We start from the raw sequence: 22,894 nt of genomic DNA on the forward strand, positions 1-22,894 counted from the left end.
TAATCTGAAGGCCACACAAAGTTTGGAGGTCTGTAGCTATTGACTCTGCAGAAAGTTGGCGACTTCTGCACACTGTGCACCTCAGCATGCGCTGACCCCGCTATGTGATTTTACGTGGCCTACCACTTCGTGGCTGAGTTGCTGTTGTTCCCAATTGCTTCCATTTTGTCATAATACCACTTACTGTTGACCGTGGAATATTTAGTAGTGAGGAAATTTCACGAATGGACTTGCACGGTACCACGCTTGAATTCGCTGAGCTCCTGAGAGCGACCCATTCTTTCACAAATGTTTGTAGAAGCGTCTGCATGCCTAGGTGCTTGATTTTATACACCTGTGGACATGGAAGTGATTGGAACACCTGAATTCAATGATTTGGAGGGGTGTCCCAATACTTTTGGCAATATAGCGTATATAAATATATATTTATATGTGTGTGTGTGTGCTACATTAAAATGTTTGCAAAATGAATGCATGTACAGAATAAAATAGACAAATACATGTATTTAATTCAACAATAATAATAATAATAATAATAATAATAATAATTGTTATTTTTATTATTATTTTGTCAAATATATTTATGTGTGGTACAATTTGCCTGCTGTCAAAGGGTGAATGTCACATATTTACAATCTGAGCATATTCTCTGGTGATATGTTACTGTGGAAAGGCCTGAAACAACACTCATGTCGCTTATGAATTTTTCAGAGCTGGATTTGAACAGATTAGATGGCGACACGGTGTGCCCAACCATGAAGAATGGACAAGATGACCTTCCAGGTAAAATAGAGCCCCTGTGAGAAAACATGCTGTGAGCTGACTTTTTAGGATTGCATGCTATGCAGTAAATCCAGTATATGACGAGTCCAATGTTTAAACCTTTTGACTGTCTGAAATAAGTCCAGCTCCTTTCGTAAAAACAAGTATCTGCACAGTAGAGCATTTTTGATGAATGTTAGCAATAGAATATTTAACCTCCATCCTTCATGCATTATTATAGATAAAAAATACTCTACGTCCAGGCATTGTTTACCTATAGCCTTAAGTAGGATGTGCAGTGGCACGAAGCTGTTTGCTTTATTAGGTAAAGATGCTGAAGCTGGTAGTCGCCTTGTTTCAAGACATCTTTAGATCTCAAATGAGGCAAATAAAACTTTCGTCTCTGGCCGGCCAAATTCTGCAGTGGAAACACTTCTAGCTCAGCAAGATCTTAATTGGTTGCGACTCCTTCGCTTTTAACAAATAATGCGGAGGGTGCAACCTCAAATCACAAACATGTGCTGCTCTGTGCACTGGCTGGAAACGGGGAGTAAGCAAAATGTTTTTACTGAAGCAAACCGATGTAGAGAGATGTTTTTGGCGCATATTAACAGCATTGAATTATTTATTGCATGAATTTGTCACAAATGCTAATGGACATTTTATTATAAAAGTCTGATTTCACACACAGACATTTTACATGAACCAATTCGATTGTGTTTGTGTGCCAGGATTTGATCTGATCACACAGTTCCAGTTGGATGTCATCCCAATGAAGGGCGTCAGAAAGGTAGAAGGTTCCCAAGCCCTTCAGGTGGCGTACAGACTCGACAAAGAGGCCAACTTCCAGATCCCAACCAGGTAACCATAAACCTGACCACTCAATAAACTGTATGCACAAACACGCTAAACACTGGGAGTGTCTTTATGTGCAAAAACACACATAAATTATGTACAACTACACAAAAAACTTCACTCTTGTCGATATATGCATGAGTTCACTGCATGAACTAAAGCTAAATATTTTACATACTGTATGCACATGCACACACACACACACGTTGTTTTTTCATGCTTTATGGGGACATTCCTAATGATGACATAATGATTTTTATACTGTACAAACTGTATTCTATCCCCTTACACTAAACCTACCCATCACAGAAAACGTTCTGCATTTTTTTACATTTTCAAAAAACATCACTTAGTATGATTTATAAGCTGTTTTTCTCATGGAGACCAAAAAATGTCCACGCAAAGGCAAGAATTTCAGATATTGCCATCTTTGTGGGGACATTTTTTCCTCGTTTACCATGACACACACTCAAACACGCACACACACACACTCCTTGTTTCAGGTGTTGCATTATTACAGGCCAGAGACAGGTGTTATCACTCTCTGAACAGCTTCTAATAATGCAAAAATGAACTTGTCTGAACCCATGTGGATCCGCTTGAGCAAAACGCTGCATACCCAGACGCCCCATACAATCACGCTGACACACAAATAGTCACTCTAAGACAACCGTTTCAGCTGGTTGTAATTTTTTTGTAGTTTGAGGAACAAAGACACTCTAAGAGTCTCGCTGATAACTGAAAAGAGGCTTAAGGGAAAATATAAAGTATTATAAATTATGTTTATACTTTAAAGAACATGAATATTATAATAAACTTTGAAGAGGGAACTGATAAACATCAGTTATACCTTTGTGAAAAAGAAGTACACTTTAGCATACTAGAGCCTTACTTATTACTGAAATGTAGTGCTGGGCAATCGATTAATCACGATTAATCGCATCCAAAATAAAAGTTTGGGTTTACATAATATATGTGTGTATACTGTGTATTATTATTATGTATATATAAATACACACTAATTCATGTATAAGAACTATTTGCATGTACATACTATATATATTTGTGTAATTTATCTTACATATAAATATAAATATTTTATATATATAAATATAACTTTTATATATATATATATATATATATATATATATATATATATATATATATATATATATATATATATATATATATATATATATATATATATATATATATATACATGCATGTGTGTGTATTTATATATACATAATAATTATACACAGTACACGAACATTTATTATGTAAACATAAACTTTTGTTTTGGATGCGATTAATCGCGATTAATCGATTGTCCAGCACTACTGAAATTGTATCTACTTTAATACGAACTGAATGTAATATTTTAAGATGCTTAATTGCATGTTAATTGCAATTAAAGGTGCAGTAAGCAATTTCTGAGGGATTCTGTTGAAAGTGGATCGGACCAAGCAGCACAACTGTAGACTGTAAAAAAATGGGCGTAGTGTCCGTGACGTCACCCATAGGATTCTGAAGAGCAGTGTTGAAGCGTAAAGTAGGGTCGAGCTGGCCGTTGCCATCTTGGCAACGCGTCACTCCCGGATAACAGAAAATGGCCAAAGAGGCGGGACGTGACGACTAACAGACAGCAGACAAACTGCAATCCACCTGTCACTCAAAGTGGCCACGCCCTTAATTATGCAGAACTTTAAGGCTTTATATAATGTAAACTTAATGAGTTATAAATAAATTCACCCCCCTCACAGTTGTCATGAAGGGAAAAATTAAAAATATAGACCAAAACCACAATTTGTACCAGGCTGTAAACATGTTTTTTTCTGCTGTAAAGTTGGGCATTTTAACATGGGGCTCAATGAGATTCTGTTCCCTTCTGGAGCCTGTCTCTAGCGGCCAGTCGATGAATTGCAGTTTAAGTCACTTCCGTATTGGCTTCAAGAGAAACTGGGGGAGGATTCCGCTTGAGCACAGCACATTTGTAGCCAATCAGCAGTAGGGGGCGTGTCCACTCATGATGGCGGAGGAGAGTTAGCCAGAGGGAGATTTGAAGAAAGACTGTAGAAAGAGAGATGGCTGAGAGACATTACAAAAAGAAAGGATGTGGAACAAGAAGGGTTATGATCAGGCTGGAGCTTAAGCGATTGTCATCTCCCAGAAATGAGTTTTTGCTGGATGTGAAGTCTGTAAATGCTTAGATCTACATGAAAACGTATGCAACAACGGGTAGTATCAATACACAGAAACTGTGCTGTATCAAAAGGAATCAGTTACGTAACTGACACTACCCACCAAATTATTAAATGGACTCTCAGCTTGTCTTTGAAGTTCTAATATCTATTTGACTTAGAAATGAAATGGGTGAAAGTGATTTCTTGAGACTGAGATTATTCCGAACAGTGGTCCTCATTTATTTTACTAGCCAACAGGAAACTCCATATTTATGGCCTCGCCTTGATCCATTTACAAGCTGGTTAAAGGCCGCTGTTGCTTCATTTGTAAGAACATCTCCCGCAGAGCACCTCTGGCTGTTAAAACGCCACACGGGGTCGAGCCCAGAGAGGGTGCGTGTAAAACCAGACAAGGTAATTGATTCTCAGATGGTGTGTGTTGCTCACCCACTGCCTGCAGCCCGGGCTCTGATTCTCCAGCGCACTGCTATGAAAGCCAGCACTGTCCCTTTGAAATAACTCACGGACAACACACAGGCTTTGAAGATGAAAGTGCACTTCGCTCTGATCTGTTTGCTATTCATAATTTTATCTCAGAGCAACTTGAAGCCCAGCTGCTCTCTGTGCATAATGCAGGGCTATTCCCTTGATGATCAGACAATAATGGAGGTGGATTACTATTCTTAGTGCTAATAGATCCCTTTTATAAATAGATGCGCTTCATGACAAGAATGTAACTGCATTATACATTTGCAGAAGTACTTTCTGTTTAACAAACCTACCAATGCAACTTTATAGTGCAAAATGTAAGCTTTTACAGTGCAAATCTTGAAAAAGTTTAACAATTTTACCTGCCATCAGTTTTTACAATAGTAATTTTTCTACTTTGAAAATAATCATTAGAATTTAATTGACTTTTATTTTGTTATTTTATTTTATTTTACTTTATTTAATTGTTTATTTTATTTTATTTTATTTTATTTTATTATTTTATTATTTTATTATTTATTTTATTTTATTTTATTTTATTTTATTTTATTTTATTTTATTTTATTTATTTTATTTTATTTTATTTTATTTTATTTTATTTTATTTATTTTATTTTATTTTATTTTATTTTATTTTATTTTATTTTATTTTATTTTATTTTATTTTATTTTATTTTATTTATTTTATTTTATTTTATTTTATTTTATTTTATTTTATTTTATTTTATTTATTTTATTTTATGCAGTTTAACTAAAAACCACCAGCCCACAGGTCGTAACTCAATATTTATATAGATTAAATTATATATTTAAACATTTCAAACACGCTTCAAAACCTTGTTAGGTTTTTTTATGAAAAGTTCCACATTTTACTTTTCATTGTTTAGTTTTTTAAAATGACAATTTTTCTATGTTTTTAACACAAATAAATTTTAAATGGTCCATTTTAATTATTTTATTTAATAAAAAATATATTATTGTTTTTATTTTATATTTTTTATTTATCATTATTTTTATTATTATTTATTTTATTTTTATTTGTATTTTTATTTTATTTTATTTTATTTATTTTATTTTATTTTATTTTATTTTATTTTATTTTATTTTATTTATTTATTTTATTTTATTTTATTTTATTTTATTTTATTTTATTTTATTTTATTTATTTTATTTTATTTTATTTTATTTTATTTTATTTTATTTTATTTATTTTATTTTATTTATTTAAATTAACCTGCCCTCAGACCATACCTCAATATTAATATAGATTAAAATATTTATAGCTCTTGATTGCTGTCTGTAATCCATTTCTGAAAAGAAAAAAAAACCTGTATCAAGGAGCATATGTTAAATAAATATCCGTATTTGTTTCCCACCAGGCTGAACTTTCCAAGGGGCTTCCCAGATGAGTATTCCTTCATGACCACCTTCCGCATGATCAAGAACACTGTGAACAAGGTGTGGAACATCTGGCAGGTGGTGGACGAGGACGGCTTGAAGCAGGCAGGTATGCGTCTGAATGGAGACCAGCAGGCCCTGGAGTTCTTCCTCACCACTTTGGAAGGAGACGTCCAGACCGTCACCTTCCCGGGCCTTTCCGTCCTCTTCAACACTAAATGGCACAAAGTGATGGTTGGCGTGGAGAAGGAGCTGGTGACGCTGTACGTGGACTGTCACCCGGTGGACCAGAAGCCCATCAAGAGGAAAGGCTATGTCAACACAGAGGGAGACACTCTCATCGGAAGACTGGATTCTGATCCCAACACCTCTGTAGTGGTGAGAGGCCACAGTTTCATCTTTAGTGCTTCTTCGCTTTCTTAAATGTGTGCCAAAAATGTATTTATTTAGTTTTTATTTTATTCATACTTTGGACAGATATGTTTAAAATGCGCAGTCCCATGAGATTAATTGCACATAGGAATATATGATGTAGAAAAATTAAATTAATATATATTTTTATAAGAACTAAATTAAGAGCATGCATTTCTCATGTCTACAGTCTCATGATGAATTGCATATAGATTTAGATGATATAACTAAAGTTCAAAGTTGAACTAAAACCACCCGCCTACAGGCCATAACTTAATATTCATATAGATTAAAACATATATTTAAACATGATCTAACTTTAAACATTATTTTTGTATATTATTTTTCCTTTCATTGTTTTGACATTTTTTCTACTTTGAAATTAATCACTAGATTGTTTTAAACACAAATGTACCATTTCAAAATTGACCTTTTTTATTTTATTTTATTTCATATCTAATTTTATTTTTTCATAAAGTGGGCTTCTAAGCTATTTGTATATAATATTAGGTATCTTACATTTACTGTGTCACAACCAGATTCTGATCATAACAGATGCACATAATTTTTTTAATTATTACACAATATTAATATAATTATATAATTATTTTTTTGTATCTAGCAGCACTAACAGATCTTGATTGCTGTCTGCAATCCATATGTAAAATCATAAAAAAATTACATATACGTAGATTTAGATGATATGAAAAAATTAATTGTAATGGCTTGTATGTATTTATTAATTCATGCTAATAATATAAATAATAATGTTAATGTTGACAACACTAATAATAATAATAATAATAATAATAATAATGTATTAATTAAGAAACTAGTAGTTTACTTTTGATACATTTTAAAACACTCGCATAAGATGAATTTCACATAGATGTAGAAATACAGAAAAATTAATTACATTGGCTATTTATGTATCAATGTATTTTATTTTATTTATCTATCTATCCCCCTCTGTCACATTGGCCAAAAACACATCAACAAAAATATGGTAAGATTTTATTTTAGTGGCCTTGTTACACGTTACATGTAGTGACATGTAATAGTATAATAATTAGGGCTGGGAAAATTAACGCGTTAACGCGGGCGATTAATTGTTTCAGCTTAACGCATTAAAAATATTTAACGCAAATAACGCAACATCCGTTTTTATATCCATTTTTGCCTAGCATTACATCATCACGCTCCTATTCATGTAAATGCTTCCAAGCGCGACAAGACACGAGAACGCACTGTATGTCAATGTCCTGTCTGTGTGTGTGTGTGTGTGTGTGTGTGTGTGTGTGTCAGTGTCCTGTCTTTGTGGCTGTGTCTCATGTCAGCTAATCGAGGGACACTCTGACACACACACACACACACAAACACACACACACACTCAACACACATACAGAATCGCGTCAGTCTCCTGCTCACATCGAGTTCTCTTTTGCTCTTGAACAAACAATAACAACAACACAGAGAATTTTGAGTATTCTCATATTAGGAGTCTTAAATTAGTTAAATAACGTCTTAAATGAACCTAAAGAGTTGTGAGGAAATGAGATGCGCGGGACAGCGCGTCAGATCCGCGGCTGTTCTTAAAGTGACAGGAGCACTGATGATGCCTGTCATTAATGTTCATCAAAGAACAACGGAAACAGAGAAAATTGAATCTTTAATGAAGATTCATCTATATTTCATTCATTATTTATGCAGTTAAGAAAGGTGTTTGATAACTATTACATTTCTGTATATGTCTAACAGGGAAGGCCACAGGTAAAAATAACATTTATTATAATGGGATTATGTAAAGATTGTTTTAAGTTCACTTAAATTAAAAGTAGTTTTTTTAAAGCCTTATAAATGTTGAAATTGGGAGCTTTCAGTTATACTGTAATGTAACGTCATTAATGTTTCATAGAGACATTAGTATCAGTGATACTGGCCTTCATTCATAAAAAGATGCCATTATAACACATATTTAAAATATACTGTCTTTAAATTGTTTCTACATTAATTTGGAGAGTAATTTAAAGAGCACCTATCATGGCATTTAAAATGTTCCAAATATTGTTTTAGAAGTCCCCAACAACAGATTTGCATGCATGCAATGACAAAAAAGACTTTAGTTTTCTTATAATATGCATTTATTTTTACCTGTTTTGACAGCGATTCTCAAATGATTCCTTTAGTGATTCACTTTTCAAAACCCCGCCTTTACGTGACGCTAATCTGCGGTGATTGGTCCGATGACCCAGTCAGTTGTGATTGGTTTAGTCTGTGCAGATATTTTTGGAAACGGAACGCCCATCAAAGTCTTATAGTGACAGTAATTTGTTAATATGTGTCAGGAGTTATGAATATGAAAACAGCGTCGGTACCGTTTGATTGTAATATGAGCCTCAGCTGATCTCATTCATAAAAAACTCCTCTATTCTCCTCACGAAGACTCGCAACAAATCAACATCCCTCAGGGCTTTTAGTTCAAAAGTGTGCAGATGAGGAGACATATTGATAGATTCTCATATGTCTGTGTCAAATTTCTAAACAGAGGAGTATTTTTTATTCAATACTTCCTCAAAATGCGCAGATGTAGCCTAATCATGAGCGATTGAGTCTCTTATGTGTTGTTTTCAATTCATACTGGCAGCCGGAGGGCGCTCTGTGCACATGTAGTCCATTTATGGTACAGACAGACGAAGAAGAACCATGTGCCATAATAGAAGTCCATAATAAAAGCTTCCTGAGATAGAGACATTTGACGACTAATAAACACACAATCGCGATGATGTATGGTTTGTCTTCAAGCCACTTAGTCTTCAAATGCTCATCCTTGGGCAGATGAAAAAAGTTTGCTTTTGAGTCGCACTTCAGAACACAGCGTCTCGTCGCCATGATGTTTTCTAGTTTTCACCGGCGTCTTGGAGCGCAATAAGTGGGCGTATCGTATTCAAATAACTTGACAAGTTGACGTCATCTAGTCAGAGAAAAAGCTTCGGCCTTCTAACGATTCTTAAAAATGACTCAGAGTCGACTCTTACTTTTGAAAGAAAATAACTATATATACGGTGCACTGTCATATTTCAAACTTTGCAGGATGTTTTTGTTCACTTAGATCTATGTTACACACTACATGAAAGGTAAATTTCAAAATTCCATGATAGGTGCTCTTTAAATTATTACAATATCAAACTATTAAAAACTTAAAATATTAAAAACTTGCGATTAATCGCGATTAATTACAGAAAAATAAACGATTAATTAGTAAAACATTTTTAATCGATTCCCAGCACTAATAATAATATGTAAACACTATAATAGTAACGTCTCGGTTGCGTATGTAACCCTTGTTCCCTGAAGGAGGGAACGGAGACGTATGTCCCATCGCCACAGGTACTGTACCTCCGCTGAACGGCTTCTCAGCGGAAAAGCAAAGATGCGGCGCTTCCACTTCCTTATTTATACCCGCGCTGCGGGGAGGAGCGTGGAATGCGTGAACCGCATACCAATGATCATTGGCGCGTTTTAAAACACTCAAAGTAGATTGGTCTCTGAAAGGGAACTATAACTTATAAACCCTAATCCTAACGTACATGTAATCATTTAATATTGCTCAGTGCTTAAATGTGTAGTTACACTGTAACAAGGACACCTTAAAATAAAAAGTAACCAAAAATACGTAGTGCTCCTTTAATAGCATTGTGTTGTTCAGACATAAACCTTAAGATGTTAAGATTTAATTTTGCTTTGGTATGAATAATTTAAATAGCATTTTTAATAGTTAACAAAGACTATGTTAACTAATATTGAACATGCTTGCGAGGGTTAAAGGGATAGTTCACCCAAAAATGAAAATTAGCCCATCATTTACTCACCCTTAAGTCATCCTAGGTGTAAATTACATTCTTCTTTCAGACGAATAAAATCGCAGTTATATTAAAAAAGTCAAGGCTAATCCAAGCTTTTAAGTGACTGTTGCTCTGTTTTTGAAGTCCATAAAAAATGCATCTGTCCGTCAAATAACGTGCTCCACGCGGTTCTGGGGTGTTAATAAAGGCCTTCTGAAGCGAATCCATGCGTTTGTGTAAGAAAAATATCCATATTTAAAACTTTATAAAGTTAAGTTCCAGCCGATCGCCTTCCGTGGAAAAGTGTTGCAAGTTCCTTCTCGCAATTCAAGAAGCGTATGCAACGTCTGACGAGCGTACCTGGTAATGTAAGCCTTTGATCGGCAGAGGCACTTTCAACACTTTTTCCATAAATTGAACAAGGCGATCGGCCGAAACTTTACTTTATAAAGTTTTAAATATGGATATTTTTCTTACACAAACGCATGGATTCGCTTCAGAAGGCCTTTATTAACCCCCCAGAGCCATGTGGAGCACGTTATTTGATGGACAGATGCATTTTTATGGACTTCAAAAACAGAGCAACATTCACTGCCATTGTAAAGCTTGGAAGAGCCGGGACTTTTTTAATATAACTCAGATTTCATTCGTCTGAAAGAAGAATGTCATACACCTCGGATGACTTGAGGGTGAGTAAATCATGGGCTAATTTTCATTTTTGGGTGAACTATCCCTTTAATTCAGTTGTTTTGATCTCTACTGTATTTGATGAAGGTTACCGTCACTCCGCACCTGCCAAATCCATCACATTCTGTTACAGTCTCTACCTGTGATAAATGTGACTGTCGGTCTGTGTAACTGCCACACTGCCTGATGAGTTTTACTGGCAGATAGCTGAACCTCAGCACCTTGTCACTTCCTTTCCAAATGGATGGATTAAAATAAGTCTTATAGTGCTGTCAGTCACATCTTACAAAAAACTAAAGCTGATATAAATCATAAAAGGCTTGTGGCTGATTGTATTTTAAGGCTTGAATTTTTCTTTTCGCATTGGCTGTTATTTTGACTAACCTATTATTACCCGTCATTTTAAGCAAAGGGTCCACTTAAAAATATTTTTTTTTTATTTTGACAGCCGCCATTTAAATTTCATATTTCAAATAACGAAGTGGAGTAGAAACGTGATGAGTCTATGTAATTATAAAGCTAACGTTCATTTTGTTCTAGAGGCTGAACCTGTGCTCTGCTGCCAGGGGTGGGAATTACAGTTACAAGTTACACTATATCACAATGATGGATAAATGATGGAATGATGAATGATATTCATATAGTTTTTTTGTTGTAGATACTATACAAATAAAGCAGTAACTTGATTGTCTTATGTCTTCCAGTTTGAGCTGCAGTGGATGCTGATTCACTGTGACCCAAAGAGAGCTCAGAGAGAGAGCTGTACAGAACTTCCTTTGACTGAGGTAACCATGCTTTCATCACTTCCTTTTTCGTCTTAAATGAGAAACGACCAATCACAGTCTCTTTTTTGTTATGTTTAACAACTTAAATATGGAAAAATCAAGTCATTTACCTGCTGAAGGGCTGAAAGGTGGTTTGGCTGGTCTTTTACCCTCATCAGTAAGCACCCAAAACTCAGCTAAAACTATCAAACCTTGCCAGCAAAGACCATCAAACCACCTTTAGCTGGTTTAAGATGGTTTTAAGACTATAAATAAAATTGTAAAATTTAAAACTATAGTCACAATTTTGAATATATTATTATTATCAGCATCACTCTCATTCTAATATACACTGCATAAGCTTAAAAATATCTACAGTTTATTGCTATGGCGGACTGGAAACGCTGGTTGCCTCAAAAGATCTCCCTTTGCCACTTAGCGGTTGACGTTAATGTCGACATTCACGCATTTGCTTTGTTTTTTGATGAGTTGGCCGGCGGGGCACTATCATAGGCCGCATGGTGTGGCGCCATCTACAGGTGTGCTTTCTCTTTTTGGTGAAGGGGTTTCATTTTCACTAACTCTGCAATAATCTTAATTCTCTCTCTCTCTCTCTCTCTCTCTCTCTCTCTCTCTCTCTCTCTCTCTCTTGCTTCTTCAGATGTATGCCAATGCTGAGGTATTTGATTTTTTTTACTTTGTTTTGCTTTTAATTCATTTATTATTATTATTTTTTAGCAAATAATCTACTACAATGCTTTGTTGCTGAAATGACTCATTGCTACCTGCTATACTTACTGCAATCCACAAAACATGAACCGGAGCAGCTTTTATGCATTTATATTATGTATTTATATGTGAGATTATCAACACCACAAGGTAAATAATGTGGTGTTTTATTAAGAAATTTATTAGGAATTTAACTTAAGCCTCCTTTAAAGAATACAACACAATTTCTAAATGTGTTGTGCCTTGGCTCGCTTGAAGCTTAAGCTAATAACAACAAGCTGGCGGCAGAGAGCTAATGATTTACATTTTTTATTCTTTATTGTGTTAAAGTAATTGTTTAAGGTCCCTGGGAGAGAGAGATTATTTGCAGCCTTTCCAGTTATTGATTTTGGCGTTTAATGAAACTGGTTATTTATGACTAAAGCAAATAATAAAAAGGTTCTAAAAGATTTCATGTTTACATTTACTCACCGTTTTCCTTCTTTTACTCCTTCAACCCTTTACAGCCCGATCCCAAGCCAATCCCTGGTCCCACTGGCCCTGAGGGTCCTGAGGGGCCCCGTGGACCCCAAGGAGAAGATGGCAGAGACGGGAGAGACGTATGTCTTTCTGTTCAATATAAACATGACTAATGTAAATTAAGTGGTTAATTTTGAGATTTTGGCCTATTTGGCTTTTCATAACATGTTTGACAGTATTTTCTGATTTGTGGAGTGATAAAAAGGAGATCCAAAATCAGAATTTTCAACCTGGCTTTATCCTGTGTTCCAATTCCTTTTCTGGAAATGTATCCAAATTAGTTGATATTTGATTTGACAATCGCCCCAACCCTCATTTGCATATTTAAAGAGTTTTATGTCAGAAAAATATTGGTAATACTTTATTTTAAGGTGATGCAGTTCCACGTACACTCAAAAAAATGGTGCTATATAGCACTAAAAGTGGTTCTTTAGCTCGTAATCATAGAGGAACCACTTTAAGTGTTGTATAGCACCAAATCTTGGTGCTTCAGTGGTTCTACAGCGGTTCTTCTCCGGTTCTTTGGTGGTGCTACCATATACAGAACCTGTTAAGATATGGTGCTATATAGCACCAAAAGTGGTTTCCCTATGATGACGAGCCAAGAACCACTTTTAGTGCCATATAGCACCATTTGTTTTTAGAGTGTACTTACTATTGTAATAACAGCAAATTATGCATAATTATAAGTAACTAACACTAAATCAAATCCTAACCGTAACTTATGTAACTCTTACGGTAGTAAACATGTAGTTAATTCATATTATTCAGTACTTATTTGAGTAAGTACAATGTAACTACGTCACCTTAAAATAAAGTGTAACCAAAATATCTGCAGTTCTTAATGGGGGGGTATCACACACAGTTTCTGTCAATCTCATGTCAATCTTGAGTACCTATAGAGTAGTATTGCATCCTTCATATCTTCGTTTTATCATATTTATAAAAGACAGATACGCTGTACCAAGTCTTTCCGAATAAAACCGAGCGGCTGGAGGTGTATTGTATGTGCGGAGCTAAAGAGTCATATTCATGTTGTTTACTTGATGTGCACTTATGCGCCGATAGCCAACAACACACAGACATTTGAAGCAGTTTTACTCACCACCTGCGGTTCCAACGCATGACCATGAACTTTTATCGTTGGGACCGTCCCATCTCTCAGCATTAGACAATCTGCAAATCCGGAGTTGACCTGGGCCTTGTTTATAAAACAATCATCGCCAAAATGCAGGAAACAAACACTTGTGCAACTCCGTTGCTGCTCCGGAAAAACAAACTCCATCCACTGTCCGCTTAACGCTGGGTTATTTGGGAAGCTGAACAGGGTTGTCTTGGCCTGACGACCAAAAACACACTTCTTTGGTGACATTGTTGATTTCGTGAAGTCCTGTGACCTGTGCAGCGCAGCCGACGACTTCCCTAAAGCCGTGCAAAGCGCATTGATGGGCGTGCTTTTGCTCTCTCGCTCTGGTCGACGTGTGTGCGCGCCCTTCCGGGAGTATTGCCCGTACAAGGAAATTCCGCCCTTGTTGACGTCACATAGGCCCATACTCGAAAAAAACTTTCCGAAATGTGTGAGAAACCGGAAGGAGTATTTTTGGTACAGAAATACTCCATCAAATGTCCAACTTATTTTTTGAAACTTTGTCCATACATGGGAATCCAAGTCTTTAACAGTGTAAAAAAAAAAAAAAAATGCATGAAATGCCTAGCCCCAGCCCCCCCCCACACACACACACACAAACACACACTGTATTATCGGCAAAAAATAGCAAATACATACTGTATGTTAATATCCGTAACATAATTAGTCTCTACATTAAACAAGCATACCATTGACAAAGGATTCGGTTTTCCTGTTTCCTTGTAACAATGCTCAAATCAAAATGATTATGAGTTGGAACGATACTTTTTAACTCATGTTATTTTTTATTGTCATCTTCTGTGATCCAGAGTTTTTCCTGTACTAAAAGTCTAGTGAACCTCCATTAGAGCTGTTCCTTTAGACAGCTCAGTCTTCGGCAAAAGCTAATGAAACACTTCTTCTTTCGCCCTGGGCAGTTCATTAGGGTTCTGTTCTCTTGTTCAGGGAGGCAGAAACTGCTCATTAGAGATTTTCTTATGTCAACACATCTGTCCTTTCTCACTGACTTGACTGGTTTTTTAGCACATAGTGTCCTTTTCTAATTTTTTCTTCTGTTCTTCAGGGTATTCCAGGCACCCCTGGCACCCCTGGAGCTCCGGTAAGTATGAAACATTGAAGGAACATCTTCATCTCCAATATCTTCAAGGAGACTTTGTTCGAAAGTTAGGAAAAGGGATGCACTGATATTGAAATTCTGACCTATTCTGATGATTCAATAATTACTTTTATGTTGCAGCAGATTATAAAGATCATATGCATATACATATATATATATATATATATATATATATATTTCTATAAAAAAAAGGTGCTCATAATTTATGAGGGATCCCACCTATGCTGGATTTTCCTTTAAACAGAGTTCTGAGAACTATATTTGAACAATGCTCAATGTGCAATGTGTTATGTGAATTGTATTATACACTATTTTGTGGTATATAAACTTTATCAGACTAAAATTAAAACTTAGAGTTCATTCAGTAAGATTGAATATCGCCTTTATTTATCGCTTGATCGTTATACTCATTAAAACCAAGCAGCAAGTCTTATATTATAACTCCTAATCAGAAAATGCACTTACAGGCTGCCAGTTCAAAAACACAACCAATCCATCCAGCTTCCTGTGTCAATATCTATTAAGGGAAAGCGTGGTTGAATTGCACCATCATCTGGTGTGTCATAAATAGGTGAAATGCTGCTCAGAGCTGACTCTGGTCCTATGAGATGAGGACAGATGCATAGAGGAGTGCGGCATCACTAATTATGTTAGAACAGACCCACCGTGCTCCGCCATATCTTAGCAACAGCTGCAGTCGGTGCTGATTGGTGATAAAACTGCCTTTCTGTGTGTATCATAGGGCAGTAAAGGAGATCGAGGTGAGGTTGGACTGCCAGGACAGAGAGGACTGCAGGGGACACCAGGACCAATGGTTAGTATTGACACATATCGTATTTAATAACACAACCAAAATAAGAGGATTAAACTTTACAATAAAATTCCATTTGGTAGTATTAGTTAAGCATATTAGTTAACACAAACTAACAAGGAATAGTTGTACTTTTATTAATGAACATTAACAAAAATAAATAAACACTATCACAAATGTATTGCTCATTATTAGTATGTTAATGCGACAAAAATAATGTTTTACAGATTTGTACGTCAGTTTCACAGTTGCTCACAAACTGTTTTATTTCATTGTGCTAAATGAATCACTATAATGTTAATTGATTCTCTTTATATGTGTGTAGGGACCAATGGGCCCCATGGGGCCACGAGGACCAGTGGGAGAAAGAGTAAGAGACCTCAGAATGACTCCATAAATGAACTGTCTGTTTGAATTCACATTCAGTCCCTACAGTTTTTCACGATTCCATGATTGCGGAACACATTTCTCAGATTCTTCATAATTTGCCATTTAACTGCATTATTGCAAAAAGTGCAACGTTGACACATTAGTGTGATAAAGAAACATGTATGGATGAGAAAATAAAGCTCAGGACGTTGCTCTATGTTAAAGGGCATCTATTATACCCCTTTTTACAAGATGTAATATACGTCTCAGGTGTCCCCAGAGTGTATCGGTGAAGTTTCAGATCAAAATTCCTAACCGATCATTTAATATATAATTTTGAAAATGCCAATTTTTGGGTTTAAGAAAAATAGCTGTTTTGTGTGTGTCTCCTTTAAATGCAAATGAGCTGCTGCTCCCCTTCCCAGAGGGCGGAGCCTTCACAGATTGTGAACGTGAACACATGCGAATGAAAACTGAAACATGATACATCTTTTTGGGTTTGATGATCATCTCTTTCACCGACACACTCGCGTGACATTGCAATTCTTCATCATCAATTAAATATTATCATCTGCATGCGTTTTAAAGCCATATCACTCTCAACTTGAGCACACACACCCGACGCGTGCGCACAGAGAGCTGGATGCATCCGTGAGTATTAAAGTAGTTCTTGATTAAACTGTCAAATGCACACAAGGTTATGTCAGAAACACACAAAGTTCACATGAAAACAGTTGGTTATGTCTGTGCACGTAAGCAGCAAGTACAGACATCCTGTGTGTATATTAGATCTGTGTACTAAAGTGAAAGCAGTGTAGGCTAATATACAGTAGTACCTACTGCTATATATGCTGTTAATACGAATCAAACTACAAAAGGAAAGCAGAAAATCACTCACTGCTCTTGACTGAATGAACTTTAGTAGCTTTATTAAGAACAGTTTTTAAATGCTCTGGCGAGAGATAAACATGGCGGACTGTGTACAGCTCTCTGAGTCTATGCTAATATGGCAGTGTCCATCAACACTTGTGGGTGTGGCCTGTAAAATGTGACGTCACGTTGCCCAGAATCTGCAAACGGCTTGTTCCGAGACACTGCTTATGATTTATGGGGATTAAAAAAAGGAGAGGGTGGATTTTTACCATTATAGGGTGGTAGTGTACACACAGCCAACACACATTTATGTTCAAACACCATTTTGCATAATAGGTGCCTTTTAAAAAGAGTTATTAAGTGCAATAAAGCCACAAAAATTACTCAATGCAGTACTCCCACATTGACTGAAGTGCACACACACAGAAAGCCACCTTTCACACACGCTTGAATGTCCGTCTTGGTGAGTTTTCACATAAACACAGTTGGTTATGTCTTAAGTAAACGTAAACAGATGGGAGAAAATGGAATGTGTCAATGTATTGGATCCGTGCATAAGTTCTTAAAGTGACAGCAGCCTAATATTCCTGCTGTCTGTCATTAATGTTAATTAAACAATAAAAGACAGAGAAAACTCACTCATTGCTCTTGACTTAACTTTAGTAGCTTTAATTAGAACCAGTATATTTAATTCACACAGTGAAGATTATGCAGCGTTTTATTTTACATTTGATTATTCCATTTCTGTGGTATGTTGTACCTGAATACTAAACATATCTGAAAATGTTAAAACACTATCTCGTGTCATATATAATATGGTAAATGTGGTACCTAACTATAAAAAGCTGGAAAAATCTGTAAAAATCACCAACAAAAAAAAAAAAAAATAGTTGTGAAATTCTGGTGGGACTGTGAATTAATGACAGTATGCTAATATTTGGTTTTGTTGTGGTTGTAGGGTCTTCCTGGTTTCCCTGGATCTGCCGGACCCCCTGTAAGTCTTTTCCTCTTTTTGGAAAGCAAACAAATGCGTTTCTGCTAAATGCTACAAGTTCTTGTTTCTGTAATGTTGACGTGTTCTGTTGACATTGTATTGTCATATCATTGTTTTCTTGTCTTTTTTGATTGTATTTACTTTGCAAAAATGACTGTATCATGCTCTTTTAGACGAATTGTGCATTTTGAAGGTGTGACTTATTCTGTTTTTGTTTTTCCTCTAGGGACCAGAGACTGTTGGGCCTCCAGTATGTGAAAAAAATAATTGGTCTTACTGTAATTAGTCTCATTCTCAGCTTTTAATTTTACATTTACACTTTTTAATGCTATTTTCCACCCATGCAGGGACCCCCAGGGAAGGCTGGGACTCCAGGAGATGAGGGAAACATCGGACCAGAGGTCGGAATTCTTTTCAAATTGCCATGCAGTGCATTAATACTAAGGCATCTTAACACAGCTAAAGAGTTAAGGCTGCTCTGTGCCTGTTCTGTGTAATGCCACATAAAAGCTGGACTAAATTTTGCCTGCTTAGACCCATTTCGGCCCTTAGTATCAAAGTATAGTTATAATTGCTGTGTAAATGCATTCGCAGTCTGTGTAAAGACCTTTCCAAAGGTGCTTCTGTGCCACCTTTGCAGTGTATAATTGGCATTAGATATATGTTTTCATACTTAATGTAGCTCTTGATGTCATTATTTTATTGATTGTCTCTGTTACCTGAATATAAATGTCCCTTATGATATTTGTCCAGGGTCCTCCTGGACCAAGAGGAGGACTTGGACTCCCAGGACCACCAGGCCTACCTGGACCTCCAGGACCAGCAGTAAGACCGGCTTCTACCATTTCTAGATTCATAAGCAATTTTACAAATGGTGAATGCTTTCAATCCACTTACAAGGAACACATACTGTAATGGGCTAAATTTAGCTTAGCTTACATATAACCAGAACATTCAATGGTAGAGTTTTAATTTTAGAGTTTATGCCTATGTCTCACTGTATTCAGCTTTCATTTACTGTCAGCAAAATGTGTACCCATATACGTACAGTATATTGTATGTACTGTACATGTATGGGTACATATACACAGGGCGTGATTTGTTCAAAAAAACAGAGGGCGAGATATGTGAACGAGAATGTCATCATTGATTTTTAATCTCTCTTATACTTTTATTGTAGAAAATTTGCATTAGATTGCATTACATTTCAAATGTCTGCTAGACATTCTTTTCGTCAACGTTTAGCAGTACATTAGCGTTACTGAACCAAACATATACCCCCGGTTTCACAGACAAGGCTTAAGCTAGTCCCAGACTAAAATGCATGTTTGAGCTGTTTTAACTGAAAGCAACTTGCCCTGACAAATCTCAAAATATGTCTGTGCCATTGTTTTGTCTCAAGATGCACACCAGTAATGTTTTTTTCTAAGGCACATTTATAAAAGCTACTTAAATATCCTAATTAAACTAAGGCCTAGTCCTGGCTTAGTCTAAGCTTAGCCAGCCACTCAAAGTTCATTGGTTGACGGCAGCTGTGTTTTTTTGAGATTGGCAAACGTCCTCATAGACAATTGCAGCACCTTGGACAAAGACACCACTTAATCAGACTGTGGCATAGCTATAGCCGTTTTCGTGTTTTTTCATTTTTTTTTTTTTTTTTTTTCATTTTATAGTGTCTCCAAGTCGCCACGTCCCTTTTCACGCAACCACAGATCGAGCCCATATATAGGTGTACTGAGTTTGGTGAAATTATCTCATTACGTTCAAGAGGAATTGCTGTTTTAGTAAAAGTGGCCACAGCCACTTCAAACTTTTTGGCGGATGTCTGTGAAACCGGGCCATAGGCTACTAATACGTAGATACAAAACTCCAAATTTGGCTCTTGAAGTTTTGCAGATGGCCTTCTGTTAAACATTGTAATTCACTTTTTGTCTTTATACATCCTAAGACTGTTTGAGTCATTTTGTCCCTGCTGTTAACCCTTACTTTAATTGGGTAAGGTGATTTCTGTTGGCTTTCAAAGAGGTTTAGAACTAATGCAGAGCTTTCAAACAGATCTGTTCTGAACGCTGTAATGTTTGAGGACTTTAAAAGGGGCTTTGCTTGACTGTGTGTGTCTGAATCTAAACTATGCTGCTGTCATTCTGCTGTCCGTAGGGGCCACAAGGTGCTGGGAACCCTGAGGGAAGTGGGGAGACCGTGAGTGCTTGCTAGATTTTAATAATATGCATGCTTCACATGGACACACAGAACCTGCACATCAGCATTTAAGAAATGTTTGAATCTAAAATATCTAAAACTTAGAAAACAAAAAGATACATTATGCAACATATAGAACTTGTAAAATATGTCAATGTGCACTATATTTGCTCTATAATTTATCATCGACTCATAAAAATGCAGCAAAAGCTTTTTAAGAGTTGACAATCGGCTGCAGTTTCTGTTGTGCCCCTTCATCTTAAAGGGTTAGTTCACCCAAAAATGAAAATTCTGTCATTAATTACTTACCCTCATGTCGTTCGACACCCGTAAGACCTCCGTTCATCTTCAGAACAGAAATTAAGATATTTTAGTTGAAATCTGATGGCTCTGAAAGGCCTCCATTGGCACAATGGCACGGTTCACTCTCAAGACCCTTAAAAGGTACTAAAGACGTCGTTACAAAGTTCATCTCACTACAGTGGTTCTACAATAACTTTATAAATCGGCGAGAATAGTTTTTGTGCGCAAAAAACCCTAAATAACGACTTACATAGTGATGACGATTTCAAAACAAGGCATCATGAAGCTTCGAAGCGTTATGAATCAATGAGCCGAATCATGATTCGGATCGCGTGTCAAACCGCCAAACTGCTGAAATTTGGCGATTCAAACCACTGATTCGACTCACTGATTCATAACGCTTCAAACCGCTGATTCGACTCGTTGATTCATAACGCTTCGAAGCTTCATGATGCCTTGTTTTGAAATCGTCATCACTATGTAAGTCGTTATTTAGGGTTTTTTTGCGCACAAAAACTATTCTCGCCGATTTATAAAGTTATTTTAGAACCACTGTAGTGAGATGGACTTTGTAACGACGTCTTTAGTACCTTTTAAGGGTCTTGAGAGTGAACCGTGCCATTGTGCCAATGGAGGCCTTTCAGAGCCATCAGATTTCAACTAAAATATCTTCATTTCTGTTCCGAAGATGAACGGAGGTCTTACGGGTGTCGAACGACATGAGGGTAAGTAATTAATGACAGAATTTTCATTTTTGGGTGAACTAACTCTTTAAATCTTCAGCGCTCCTTTTGCATGTCTCTGGTGAGCTACAGGCTGGTTTTGTGTTATTCTTCACTTCCTGTCTGATCCTGCTGTTAATGATGAATAGACCTGATGCGTTTGTGTGTCTCATTTTGTTAGCAGTGCCAGACAACATGCCCAGCTGGACCACAGGGATTGCCTGGTCTGCCAGGGATGAAGGTGAGTCTCTACCCCTAAGCATTAAACTTTGGCACGCAACATATCTGTGCTTGGGTTTCAGACATGAATCATTCCTCTAATCATGTGTCTTTTTGAGGAGAAATGCGCTGTTACTTACTAAGTGATCTGAGTTACGATTTATACCTGATGGATGATAAAACATTCAAAAAAATCATACATTTACATTGGAGGAACATTTCAAGTGACGACCAGTTGGCAACTACTGAGCAACTCATTAGCCACCACCTACAATAGTTCTGTAACATTTGATCCACTGGAAGGCAAGTTGCTGAACCCAAGTGCAGTTTTACTTAACTCAAAACAAAACTTAAAACAAAAACTTGACTTGGCTTGACTTAACTTGAACAGAAACAAAGACTTGGTAAAAACGTGACATAAACAGACTTGACTTGACTATAACACAAAACTCACCAACAAGCGGGTTACACATTCAATAACAGACGAAGACACATGGCAAACATGAGGGCTTAAACACACATGGACTAATGACAAGACAAGGGACACCTGTGAACGATGATCAGACAATGAACCAATGACAGGACAAGACACAAGATCACATGAGGGCATGGGAGTCACATGACAAGACCAGGAAACAAGACAGTGAACATGACACACTCAAACATAACCGTGAACATGATAAACTAAAAACATGAACAATGAACATGTACCGTCACCAAAATACCCTGTGACAAGTTCAACCCATCGCCTTCCATTGCCCTAGAACACCTTAGCAACCACGTAGTAACACCCAAGTAACACCCCAAACACCTCTATTCTTGGAATGTTTTCAATATAGCTGCGAGCAGCAATTATCGGGGTTCAAGCACTTTAAGGCCTTTAAGCACATTCGTAAAAAGGTATTATGTTTTATTTAGCAAGCATGTAACCACTTAGATCATTGATGGAAAAGACCATTTACAGCCAATACAGGGACTTTACTAAGGAAATATAGTAGTTTTAAAGCTTTTTAACAGTTACCAAAGTTGAGCCAAAAAACCTTGGACTAGTTTGCGTAAGTAATATTTCAAATAATAATATTTAACGAACGCTTTGATTGACGGCAGTGGTCCTAGAGGCAAAGTTGCTCAGAATGAGGAGTTCTACCATAAACGCGAAGGCCCCCCCCCCCCCCAAGTTTCGCTCCAATCGGTCTCCGTTTACCTTGTCTGACAGCCACTCAAACTTCATTGGTCGACGTCGGCCGTGTTTTTTGAGATAGGCGAACGTCTTCATAGACCATCGCAGCACCTTGGACAAAGACACCACATGCCAGTTTTCAAGTCAATCAGGGGTATGTTTACCGTACGCGTCGTTGGAAGAAATCAACTAGCTAGTCACGACTGTTTCCTGAAACCATATTGTCCTGAAACCATATTGTCGCAAATCTGTCATTTAACCACGCAAGTGGTGGAGTAATAAATGCTTTTAACTAATTATTTTGAGATCGAATTCATGCTAG

The 22,894-nt window shown here is 36.6% G+C and overlaps 1 protein-coding gene across 1 annotated transcript in view; it reads left to right on the forward strand.

Moving 5' to 3' along the window:
• Nucleotides 1–719: 719 nt before the first annotated feature.
• The window catches only part of col9a1c (collagen, type IX, alpha 1c), a gene marked incomplete at its 3' end in the record, with an annotated part of 41,689 nt that continues 19,514 nt past the window's right edge, over nt 720–22,894 (forward strand). Inside the window, exons 1-15 of the mRNA XM_079828576.1 lie at nt 720–783; nt 1,494–1,623; nt 5,668–6,064; nt 11,331–11,411; nt 12,052–12,069; nt 12,626–12,718; nt 14,849–14,884; nt 15,645–15,716; nt 16,039–16,083; nt 17,914–17,949; nt 18,176–18,199; nt 18,297–18,350; nt 18,703–18,774; nt 20,107–20,148; nt 21,355–21,414. Coding sequence (XP_079684702.1) covers nt 756–783; nt 1,494–1,623; nt 5,668–6,064; nt 11,331–11,411; nt 12,052–12,069; nt 12,626–12,718; nt 14,849–14,884; nt 15,645–15,716; nt 16,039–16,083; nt 17,914–17,949; nt 18,176–18,199; nt 18,297–18,350; nt 18,703–18,774; nt 20,107–20,148; nt 21,355–21,414 — 1,188 coding nt within the window. The 5' untranslated portion in view covers nt 720–755. The remainder of the gene's footprint in view (nt 784–1,493; nt 1,624–5,667; nt 6,065–11,330; nt 11,412–12,051; nt 12,070–12,625; nt 12,719–14,848; nt 14,885–15,644; nt 15,717–16,038; nt 16,084–17,913; nt 17,950–18,175; nt 18,200–18,296; nt 18,351–18,702; nt 18,775–20,106; nt 20,149–21,354; nt 21,415–22,894) is intronic.

The sequence above is a fragment of the Gobio gobio genome (genome assembly GCF_949357685.1).
Source record: "Gobio gobio genome assembly, chromosome: 11".
NCBI classification, from domain to species: domain Eukaryota; kingdom Metazoa; phylum Chordata; class Actinopteri; order Cypriniformes; family Gobionidae; genus Gobio; species Gobio gobio.